Consider the following 12,602-nt stretch of genomic DNA (forward strand, 5'->3'; position numbering starts at 1 on the left):
TTACTGCCAGGAAAGCCATGTCACTTAAGGATATATGATAAAGAAACTAAAAGCTTTATTGTAATTACAGTCTAGAAATCAATGTTCTTACTCCACAACTTTTTCAAACAGTAATGATAAAATAGAGAAAATAACATTAACTCTGTATCAATTAGACACACCGTTATTCATTATTATTATTCATTATTATTATTCATCCATAATATTACAAATTAATGAATGAAATATATGAGTTTTAATATTTTTTAACAGGAAATGGGTCAAGAATGTTCATAATTAATAAATTCTTTCTCAATCCTCAACCAATTTATCAAATAATGTCTTTCTGCTAAGCTTTCAAGCATTGACTTGGATATCAGAAGGTTGATAGCATAATCCTCACAACTAATTCACATTTAATAATAATCGACATTTTCAATGGCCATCGCTCTGTATCTGACAGTGAAAGTCCCACTGTAACGCTGAAACAAGCCTGGGATCTCCGGACGAAGCCAACATCATCCATGTAGTCATTCTATTTGCATATAAATTACACAAACTGCAAAAACAGGCACCTTCAGACTTTTGGGTAATACAGAGAGCTCAACAAGTTGTACAAGTCGATGCCAACAATGAAAATCAGATTAATGTTTGATACTCATTCTTTCCGAGTTTAATTCTTTCCGACATCTGTAAAATTGCGCAGCTACGTTAACATGCAATGTGTCTTTATTGTTTAATTGTGAAACTGCCACACATTTCTGCGCACATTGCTATCATAGATTTATAGACTGTGTTGATAAAAGATCCTGTCTTGACACAGAGAACAACCATGTATATCCCTACAGACCTCCACTCAAGCCTCACCATGTATAACCTACAGACCTCCACTCAAGTGGCATTTATGTATATCCCTACACACCTCCACTGAAGTCCCACTTATGTATAACCCTACAGACCTCTACTCAAGTCCCACTTATGTATAACCCTACAGACCTTCACTCAAGTCCCACTTATGTATAACCCTACAGACCTCCACTCAAGTACCACTTATGTATAACCCTACAGACCTTCACTCAAGTCCCACTTATATATAACCCTACAGACCTCCACTAAGTCCCACTTATGTATAACCCTACAGACCTCCACTCAAGTCCCAAATATGTATAACCCTACAGACCTCCACTCAAGTACCACTTATGTATAACCCTACACACCTCCACTCAAGTCCCACTTATGTATAACCCTACAGACCTCCACTAAGTCCCACTTATGTATAACCCTACAGACCTCCACTAAGTCCCACCTATGTATAACCCTACAGACCTCCACTCAAGTACCACTTATGTATAACCCTACAGACCTCCACTCAAGTCCCACTTATGTATAACCCTACAGACCTCCACTAAGTCCCACCTATGTATAACCCTACAGACCTCCACTCAAGTACCACTTATGTATAACCCTACAGACCTCCACTCAAGTCCCTTATATGTATAACCCTACAGACCTCCACTAAGTCCCACTTATGTATAACCCTACAGACCTCCACTCAAGTACCACTTATGTATTACCTTACAGACCTCCACTCAAATCCCATTTATATATAACCCTACAGACCTCCACTCAAATACCACTTATGTATAACCCTACAGACCTCCACTCAAGTCCCACCCAACCGCTTCTATTGAGCTTCAGAGAAATTCTGTTGTTAGCTACCACAGACCAGATATCTCACATGAAACCTGGTCTAAGGACTGAAGACCAACACTGGAAATAAAAATCTAAACAGAGATCTGATTCTCAGAATCAAAATTAAGTCTCAATGAAATAGGAGCCAACATTCTATTTTCAAAATAATCCTCAACTTATATAGTTACTTTTATAAGAACAAAATATATATGACTGTTTTGAACAAGCTTGATTGACAAATGGCATTTACTTTTCTTGCAAAAAGAACTTGGCATTTTATCTGAGTTCCATGAATCAATATATGAAAATGTGAAATATTACATATTTAAATGAGACAGGTAATGTCAATTAATGATCAGTAAAGACTACACATGTTAGCATGACGTTTTGCAAACAGGTAATATCATCAGTGAAACTATGAAGTAAAGTTACTAGCTGCTACTGTTCCAGGCCTTGTATTGCATGAAGGAGAGTGCAGTATTTGTATATCAGGCGTATATTGCTTATTGCATGGTCAGCTATAGCCAAAGCATATCATTTAGATAGTGACTTTCAATTGGATAAGGAGGCTGGTGAGGGGTCATGAGAAAATGGAAGAGTAGATTAACTCTGAAAGTCTCAGCAAATACTGGCACTACTAAGGGACACAACTGTGCATGGTCATTCTTGATTAAAGATTCGTTGCCTCAACAGAGCTGAGTGTTCTGTGCTGATAATCCAGTGATTGACATCATAAGCATCGATCCATGTAATTGGGATACTATGGCAAGCATGGGTTGCTGAAGACCTATTCTACCCTGGATCTTCACAGGTGCAATTTACCATTAAGATAGTTTAAAATCATTATCTAAAACAGTAACTATTAGATATAAAAAACAAAAATGGAAATTCATTTGGAAACATCTAAAAATTTACTTAAATTTCACAAATTATGTTGGAAAAATACATATTAAATAATGAACATAATCAAATAATTATATCCTATTTTCATAAGATTTACAAAACTCCCAAACTTAGTATAATTACTCCATAATGAGTAGAGTAATGTGAAAGACATCCTCACTCCGACAACAGGTGACATTGGGCACTTACAAAGTCATCGACAGCATCCTTAATGGCGGTGACTATAAGCACAACGACGAGCGGTATGACCGTGGTGAGGGGAGTGAGGGACGAGACCACGGGCATCACCTATTGATGTACACAACCCACACTGTATAGCAACTGCCTCTCACCAACACAAGGGAAGCAAAACTTGGTCCGCAGTCGCAAATTAAGTCTCCTGGCAGGATGAAAGATTTTCAACATGGAAAAGAGAGATGCACACACAGCGAAGCATAAAGCAACTGTCATCTGATCTCAGAAGACTATGGGGATGCAGAGCAATTTCACGTACAAAAGATGTACACACGAAAATTGGAAGTGTACAGACAAATATATGTATTCCTGCCTTTTCCAGTGCAGCCATGTTACCCTGTTCTTGCCCCTACTCCTTTGTTTCTTGATTATCATTTTCAACCATTCTTTTTGAAGCAGGTGTATTTTCCTATGCATGTTTCAATAAGCCAAACTTTCAATTCAGACACTGATACATTAATGTGTGGCCAGCGCCAGGCTGTTCTTTAAGCAACATCTCTCTTTTCTAACAAAACAGATTCCCAGCTCCCTTGAATAAAAAAAAGAATGAAACAAGAAGTTGCCAGGGATAGCCACCATTGTGACATTCTCACTGAAAGCTGTGAAAGATTCCTGCCAGACAATGTTTTCCTCCATACAGCCTTCTCACTGTCACAGTGCAACGTACACAATCTATTTCCTACTTACACAATTGATTTTTTAAAGATGCTTACAGTGAGTACTGGCAATTGATCAAACTGATTTTTTTTAACTGATGGGACTTTCTTTCAGAGATTTGTCTACGTCAAATTGGTGGGACTGTCTTGTTATGCTAATCCTTGTGGTTCAAGGGACAGCTTTTAAAAAAAAAAAAGCCTGAAGGTCTGTCATATTGGGTTGGTTGGTTGGTTGGTTGGTTGGTTGGTTTGTTGTTTTACGCCGCACTCAGCAATATTCCAGCTATATGACGTAAATCCTTCTGTAAATAATCGAGTCTGGACCAGACAATCCAGTGATTAATATCAGGAGCATCGATCCACGCAATTGGGATCTATGACATGCATCAACCAAGTCAACGAGCCTGACCATCCGATCATGTTAGTCGCCTTTTACGACAAGCATAGTCGCCTTTTACGGCAAGCATGGGTTGATGAAGACCTATTCTACCCCGGATCTTCACGGGTTATGTCTGTCATATTGGGGCAATGTGGACCTCATATTTTTTTATTTTTTTATGTTTTTGTTTGTTTGTTTGTTGTTAAATGCTGCACTCAGCAATAATCCATCTGTACGACTGCAGTTTATTAATAATCAAGTCTGGGCCGGACAGTTCAGTGATTGGCACCATGAGCAATTGAGCATCATCCAAGTCAGCAAGCCTGAGCACCCGATCCCGTTAGTCACCTCTTACGACAAGCAGGGAAGGCGAATTCTAATCCAGATCTTCATGGGTCAAGTCAAGTAATCCAGTAAAGGACTTGGTTCACTTGACTGCAGTATTGTACTGCACCAACAGCTTGAATTGGCTCTCCCACATCTCCCCTACCCTGGGTAGAAGAGCATGCATAGGCCAGAATGGGGCGTGTAATGTTGTTCATTATATGACGAACAGCGGGGCCTGGAGTTGGGGTCATGGTGTTTGTGGTATGACTGGCAATGGGGCCTGGAGTTGGGGTCATGGTGTTTGTGGTATGACTGGCAATGGGGCCTGGAGTTGGGGGTCATGGTGTTTGTGGTATGACTGGCAATGGGGCCTGGAGTTGGAGGTCATGGTGTTTGTGGTATGACTGGCAATGGGGCCTGGAGTTGGGGTCATGGTGTTTGTGCTATGACTGGCAATGGGGCCTGGAGTTGGAGGTCATGGTGTTTGTGGTATGACTGGCATTAGGGTCTGTCACATGGGGCCATGGTGTTCATGGTATGACTGGCAATGGGCCTGTTATTTTGGCCATGGTGTTCATGGTATGACTGGCAATGGGCCTGTTATTTTGGCCATGGTGTTCATGGTATGACTGGCAATGGGCCTGTTATTTTGGCCATGGTATTCATGGTATGACTGGCAATGGGCCTGGAGTTGGGGCCATGGTATGACTGGCAATGGGCCTGTTATTTTGGCCATGGCTTTTCATGGTATGACTGGCAATGGGCCTGGAGTTGGGGCCATGGTCTTCATGGTATGACTGGCAATGGGCCTGTTATTTTGGCCATGGTGTTCATGGTATGACTGGCAATGGGCCTGGAGTTGGGGCCATGGTGTTCATGGTATGACTGGCAATGGGCCTGGAGTTGGGGCCATGGTCTTCATGGTATGACTGGCAATGGGCCTGTTATTGGGGCCATGGTCTTCGTGGTATGACTGCCAATGGGCCTGGAGTTGGGGCCAAGTTGGTCCTTATATGACTGGCAAATCAACTAACGCCATGAAGAAACTAGGCTTCTAGGAGAATGATGGCAATGTGCCATGTGTTATGAAAGATTGAATGTCAGCATCTCTAGAAGACTAGTCACAATGGTAGCTATATGGCACAATGACACACAGTGGATTTGACCCACTTGTTGTTAAAGCATGAAACTTCGCTGAAAGAGATGCTGTCAAAGAATTAATTAGCAATCCCAACAAAAGATCAAATTCATGTCTCACCCTTCTTCTCATCTTTTATACAAGATGAGTTGTGTGCACATGGTACATCTAAACATGGGTCTACTAAACCTGTTAAATCTAATGTGGTAACTTTATAGAGGTTCATTATCCATGAAAAAAGACCTTAAACCTGGAACTCTTTAAATCCATATTTGGAACAAAGTTCTTTAGATACTATTATCAGACAATATGCCTGATAATAAAAGCAAATAAAAAAATTCAACGCAATTGTTCCAGTGAATGGCAGATTGTTGATTTTACAAAAGTATATGTTTCAAAGTGCACACTGAAGGTTTACTGAACTCTGTGTTTGTGGTTGCATGTTTACAAACACACTGATTGTTCCACTACAACAACAGAACCGAGACATGATTTTTTTTATTGGGACATAAACACAAAAAAACAAAACCATAGCATAACTCCCTCATGCTCCTGTGCATGATGCAACTCGGGAAAGGACGAGCTGTCGTCATCTCAACAAAATGGTGTGATCCAAAGCAAAACTTTCCCCCAGAATCAAATTCCAGGACATGATGTATAGGTCTGACACATGGTCATGCAACTTGGCATCATCTGAACATCATTCCATAACCTAAAAATAGAATATTAAATGAATAATTGATTCTCAATATAACAGAGTGTAAACAGACACCAGTTTTTGAGATTGGCAAAATGAATCCATCAAAATAACTCAAGGTGGACTGGGTATATGACAGATGCAAGCAAAGCACGAAGGACATATTATAATATTGCAGGCTCCAAGTGCAGTAGCAGGTTATAAGCAGTGCAGGGGAGCTGGCGATGGTCAAGCCCAACCATGTGTGACTTACGAAATCATCGATTGCATCCTTGATGGCCGACACCGTGAGCACGAACACCAATGGAATGATGGTGGTCACAGGACTAAGTGATGTTACAGCTGGAATAAACTATTAAAGGCAACATGGTAAACATTGGCACATGCTGGTTCATACAAGCATTGGCACATGCTGGTTCATACAAAGATTGGCACACAATCGTTCATAAAGACATTGGTACACACTGGTTCATACAAACATTGGTACAAACTGGTTCATACAAACATTGGTACACACTGGTTCATACAAACATTTGCACATGCTGGTTCATACAAACATTGGCACACACTGGTTCATACAAACATTGGCACACACTGGTTCATACAAAGATTGGCACACAATCGTTCTTAAAGACATTGGTACACACAGGTTCATACAAACATTGGTACACACTGGTTCATACAAACATCGGCACACACTGGATCATACAAACATTGGCACACACTGGATCATACAAACACTGTCACACACTGGATCATACAAACACTGTCACACACTGGTTCATACAAACACTGGCACACGCTGGATCATACAAACATTGGCATACACTGATTCATAAAAACACTGGCACACACTGGATCATAAAAACACTGGCACACACTGGATCATACAAACACTGGCACACACTGGTTCATACAAACATTGGAACACACTGGTTCATACAAACATTGTCACACACTGGATCATACAAACATTGGCACATGCTGGTTCATACAAACATTGGCACACACTGGTTCATACAAACACTGGCACACACTGGTTCATACAAACATTGTCACACACTGGATCATACAAACATTGGCACAGACTGGTTCATACAAACACTGGCACACTGGTTCATACAAACATTGTCACACACTGATTCATAAAAACATTGGCACACACTGGATCATACAAACATTGTTACACACTGGAACATACAAACACTGTCACACACTGGTTCATACAAACACTGGCACACGCTGGATCATACAAACATTGGCATACACTGATTCATAAAAACACTGTCACACACTGATTCATAAAAACATTGGCACAGGCTGGATCATACAAACACTGGCACACGCTGGATCATACAAACATTGGTACACACTTGTTCATACAAACATTGGTACACGCTGGTTCATACAAACATTGGTACACACTGGTTCATACAAACATTGGCACACACTGGATCATACAAACATTGGCACACACTGGATCATACAAACATTGGCACACACTGGATCATAAAAACACTGGCACACACTGGATCATACAAACACTGGCACACACTGGTTCATACAAACATTGGCACACACTGGTTCATACAAACACTGGCACACACTGGTTCATACAAACATTGGCACACACTGGATCATACAAACATTGGCACAGACTGGTTCATACGAACACTGGCACACTGGTTCATACAAACATTGTCACACACTGGATGATACAAAACATTGTCACACACTGATTCATAAAAACATTGTCACACACTGGATCATACAAACATTGTTACACACTGGATCATACAAACACTGGCACACACTGGTTCATACAAACATTGGCATACACTGATTCATAAAAACATTGTCACCCACTGATTCATAAAAACATTGTTACACACTGGATCATACAAACACTGGCACACACTGGTTCATACAAACATTGGCATACACTGATTCATAAAAACATTGTCACCCACTGATTCATAAAAACATTGGCACACACTGGATCATAAAAACACTGGCATACACTGATTCATAAAAACATTGTCACCCACTGATTCATAAAAACATTGTTACACACTGGATCATACAAACACTGGCACACACTGGTTCATACAAACATTGGCATACACTGATTCATAAAAACATTGTCACCCACTGATTCATAAAAACATTGGCACACACTGGATCATAAAAACACTGGCACACGCTGGATCATACAAACATTGGCACACACTTGTTCATACAAACATTGTCACACACCGGTTCATACAAACACTGGCACACACTGATTCATAAAAACATTGGCACACACTGATTCATAAAAACATTGGCACACACTGATTCATAAAAACAGAGCTACTGAAAAACAAAATATTAGTGACCTGGTTCCATGTACAAGCATACTGATTGGGTGAACATGCTGCAGTGGCATAATCACTTGTTAATAACATGCAGAAGATGCAGTGGTTTGAGTCCAGGATAACATAGTATATCACAATAACCTAAAATTTGTTATCAGACCAGTCAATCCAGTGGTTGATAGCGTGTGGGTCTGGACCAGACAAGCCTGTGGTTGACAGCGTGTGGGTCTGGACCAGACAAGCCTGTGGTTGACAGCGTGTGGGTCTAAACCAGACAAGCCTGTGGTTGATAGTGTGTGGGTCTGAACCAGACAAGCCTGTGGTTGATAGTGTGTGGGTCTGAACCAGACAAGCCTGTGGTTGACAGCGTGTGGGTCTGGACCAGACAAGCCTGTGGTTGACAGCGTCTGGGTCTGGACCAGACAAGCCTGTGGTTGATAGTGTGTGGGTCTAAACCAGACAAGCCTGTGGTTGACAGCGTGTGGGTCTAAACCAGACAAGCCTGTGGTTGATAGTGTGTGGGTCTGAACCAGACAAGCCTGTGGTTGATAGTGTGTGGGTCTGAACCAGACAAGCCTGTGGTTGACAGCGTGTGGGTCTGGACCAGACAAGCCTGTGGTTGACAGCGTCTGGGTCTGGACCAGACAAGCCTGTGGTTGATAGTGTGTGGGTCTGGACCAGACAAGCCTGTGGTTGACAGCGTGTGGGTCTAAACCAGACAAGCCTGTGGTTGATAGTGTGTGGGTCTGAACCAGACAAGCCTGTGGTTGATAGTGTGTGGGTCTGGACCAGACAAGCCTGTGGTTGACAGCGTGTGGGTCTAAACCAGACAAGCCTGTGGTTGATAGTGTGTGGGTCTGAACCAGACAAGCCTGTGGTTGATAGTGTGTGGGTCTGAACCAGACAAGCCTGTGGTTGACAGCGTGTGGGTCTGGACCAGACAAGCCTGTGGTTGACAGCGTCTGGGTCTGGACCAGACAAGCCTGTGGTTGATAGTGTGTGGGTCTGGACCAGACAAGCCTGTGGTTGACAGCGTGTGGGTCTAAACCAGACAAGCCTGTGGTTGATAGTGTGTGGGTCTGAACCAGACAAGCCTGTGGTTGACAGCGTGTGGGTCTAAACCAGACAAGCCTGTGGTTGATAGTGTGTGGGTCTGAACCAGACAAGCCTGTGGTTGACAGCGTGTGGGTCTGAACCAGACAAGCCTGTGGTCGACAGCATGTGGGTCTGGACCAGACAAGCCTGTGGTTGACAGCGTGTGGGTCTAAACCAGACAAGCCTGTGGTTGACAGCATCTGGGTCTGGACCAGACAAGCCTGTGGTTGACAGCATCTGGGTCTGGACCAGACAAGCCTGTGGTTGATAGTGTGTGGGTCTGAACCAGACAAGCCTGTGGTTGACAGCGTGTGGGTCTGGACCAGATAACCAGTGGTTGATAGTGGGTGCCCAATCACCTCCAAACTTGGCTCACAAGCTGGTCTGGGTACCCAATCACTTCCAAGCCTGGCTCACCAGCTGGTCTGGGTACTCCATCACTTCCAAACATGGCTCACCAGCTGGTCTGGGTACCCCATCACTTCCAAACATGGCTCACCAGCTGGTCTGGGTACCCAATCACTTCCAAGCCTGGCTCACCAGCTGGTCTGGGTACCCCATCACTTCCAAACATGGCTCACCAGCTGGTCTGGGTACCCCATCACTTCCAAACATGGCTCACCAACTGGTCTGGGTACCCAAGCACCTCCAAGCCTGGCTCACCAGTTCTTCTTTAGCTCAGTGAGAAGACAAGACCAGGTTAGTAGTTCCTTTGGTAAGTCACTGACACAATACTGCTATCAGACAGAACGTGCTGCAACAAGAACATGCAAGACAAAGACATGTGCATGTGCATCTGAGTATTACGTTTCATCGATGAATGTCCTTGTGAGCAAATTACATCAGTCTCTCATGAAGGAAAGGGACTTCAACAACAACTCACAACAGGCAAGCCATTGGTTCTTCCCCTATCGTCCTTGTTTCATAATTATATCCTGAGCAAGGCAATATAATGTTAGTCTGAACAAAATGCATTACAATCATACAATGGATTACAGACAGAACAAAGAGACGAGAACTGTGTGACATACAAAAGAGAAATATTATGACTTAGAAATCAATGCCAGCATTTGTTGATATAACATGACAAAGCCAGGCTTTGATTTCAAGGTAATTGATTCTCAGTTGAGGAAAATGTCATGTCTCTGGCTAAAGTGTGCAGATACAACAATGCTGTGGCCGACATCAAAGGAGAGACGTGAAAATGCCAGTTCTGTTTACGACAACCCTACAGCCCAGCGTTGCGCCGGCAGATAGGGAACACGGCCATGTTGGTATACCCCCTCTATCTGCTACATGTACTGATACAGTGGTACAATGTTGTACCATGATACAGATCACATTTATTATGTGGCTCAAACAGCCTAGTCGGAGAGAGTGAATAATTAAACAATAACAGACATATCATGGTAGTTTGTACATAGACAAGTATGCGCCAATGGTTCACAGCTTGAGCAACGATGAGTCTCAGGTACGGTGAGTCAGGTCACATGGTGACCCTCTGATCCTCATCTTAGTCGGCTCACATCACAATGGGGTTTGGTGGATCTGTTCTGCCCTGGAATCCCCACAGGGAAACAAGCATGGGGTACTGGGGACCTATTTTGCCCTGGAATCCCCACAGGGAGACAATCATAGGGGTTGGGTGGATCTATTCTGCCCTTGAATCCCCACAGGGAGACAAGATTGGGGTCTGGGGACCTATTCTGCCCTGGAATCCCCACAGGGAGACACAGATTGGGTTCTTGGGACCTATTCTGAACTGGAATCACAACAGGGAGAAAAGCATGGCGTACTGGGGACCTATTCTCCCCTGGAAACCCCTTTGGGAAATAAGCATGGGGTCTGGGAACCTATTCTGACCTGGAATCCCCACAGGTAGACAAGGATGGAGGTCTAGGCCTGGAATCCCCACAGGGAGACACAGGATTGGGTTCTGGGGACCTATTCTGGCCTGGAATTCCCATAAGAAGACACACATAGGGTTCTGGAGACCAAATTCTGCCCTGGAATCCCCACAGGGAGACAAGCATGGGGTACTGGAGATCTACTCTACCCTGGAATCCGCACAGGGAGACAAGCATAGGGGTCCGGGGACCTATTCTGACCTGGCATCCTCACAGGGAGACACGCATGGGTGTCTAGGGACCTATTCTGGCCTGGAACCCCCACAGGGAGACACAGATTGGGTTCTGGGGACCTATTCTGGCCTGGAACCCCCACAGGGAGACAAGCATGGGATACTGGGGACTTATTCTACCCTGGAATCCCCACAGGAAGACAAGCATGGGATACTGGGAACTTATTCTACCCTGGAGTAAGTGAGTAAGTGAGTGAGTATGGTTTTACGCCGCTTTTAGCAATATTCCAGCAATATCACGGCGGGGGACACCAGAAATGGGCTCCACACATTGTACCCATGTCGGGCGTGACGAGCGAACGCTTTAACCACTAGGCTACCCGACCGCCCCTATTCTACCCTGGAATCTACACAGGAAGACACAAACTGGGTTCAGGGGACTTATTCTACCCTGGAATCTACACAGGAGGAATAAGGAAGAAAATAAAATAATTCATCATTACAGGTCTAATGCACCATATGCAATTTCTTGTAAATTTTGTAGTTCACCAAATGAAAAACTTTTTCTGAAGAGCAATCTTGACATATGGTGTATCATGATAAAACACATGTATCTCTATATCACACACCCTACTTCCCCTAACACAACATCACAAGAAACAGATGTCTCCCGGAACAAGCTCACAAGGCAGTGATGAATGTGCAGTGGCTGGTGATATCTGATATCAACCAGGAAAATCAACTTAATTAATACACTACTCCTCTAAACACTGGAAAAAAAAGAAACTTATAAATTAGACATCTTAATGTACAGCAAAACCCAGCAGACTGAGAATCCTTGGGACAATTAAAAATATATACCACTAAAAAAACAGCTAAGGACCGTGGGTCCTTAACATTTTTTTAATAGTATATATGGAAGTAGCTGTAGCTTCAACAAGAGAGCTGAAAGAGAATCATACATTTCATTAAGTTGTCATTAATGAGGTTCCATGTCATGAAAAGTAACAAATGTCAATATACATGTATGCAATTGGCTCATCTTTCAAACAATATATCATATAC

At 43.0% G+C, this 12,602-nt stretch overlaps 1 protein-coding gene across 10 annotated transcripts in view; it reads right to left on the bottom strand.

The window, feature by feature from the left end:
* The window catches only part of LOC124136961 (phospholipid-transporting ATPase ID-like), a 132,276-nt gene that overhangs the window by 42,174 nt on the left and 77,500 nt on the right, over positions 1 to 12,602 (bottom strand). For 9 of the 10 annotated variants that reach the window (XR_007222896.1, XR_007222895.1, XR_007222898.1 and 6 more), the window contains exon 6: positions 6,259 to 6,357. Coding sequence is in view for 6 of the 10 variants with exons in the window: in XM_048402537.1 (XP_048258494.1) it covers positions 6,259 to 6,357 (99 nt within the window). In the remaining 4 variants the exon portion in view is untranslated. Of the gene's footprint in view, positions 1 to 2,763; positions 2,863 to 6,258; positions 6,358 to 12,602 lie in introns of all 10 variants that reach the window. The other variant, XM_048402536.1, reaches the window with a different exon arrangement.

The sequence above is a fragment of the Haliotis rufescens genome, unplaced genomic scaffold (assembly GCF_023055435.1).
Source record: "Haliotis rufescens isolate VD_foot unplaced genomic scaffold, xgHalRufe1.0.p SCAF_1, whole genome shotgun sequence".
In the NCBI taxonomy this organism is placed as follows: domain Eukaryota; kingdom Metazoa; phylum Mollusca; class Gastropoda; order Lepetellida; family Haliotidae; genus Haliotis; species Haliotis rufescens.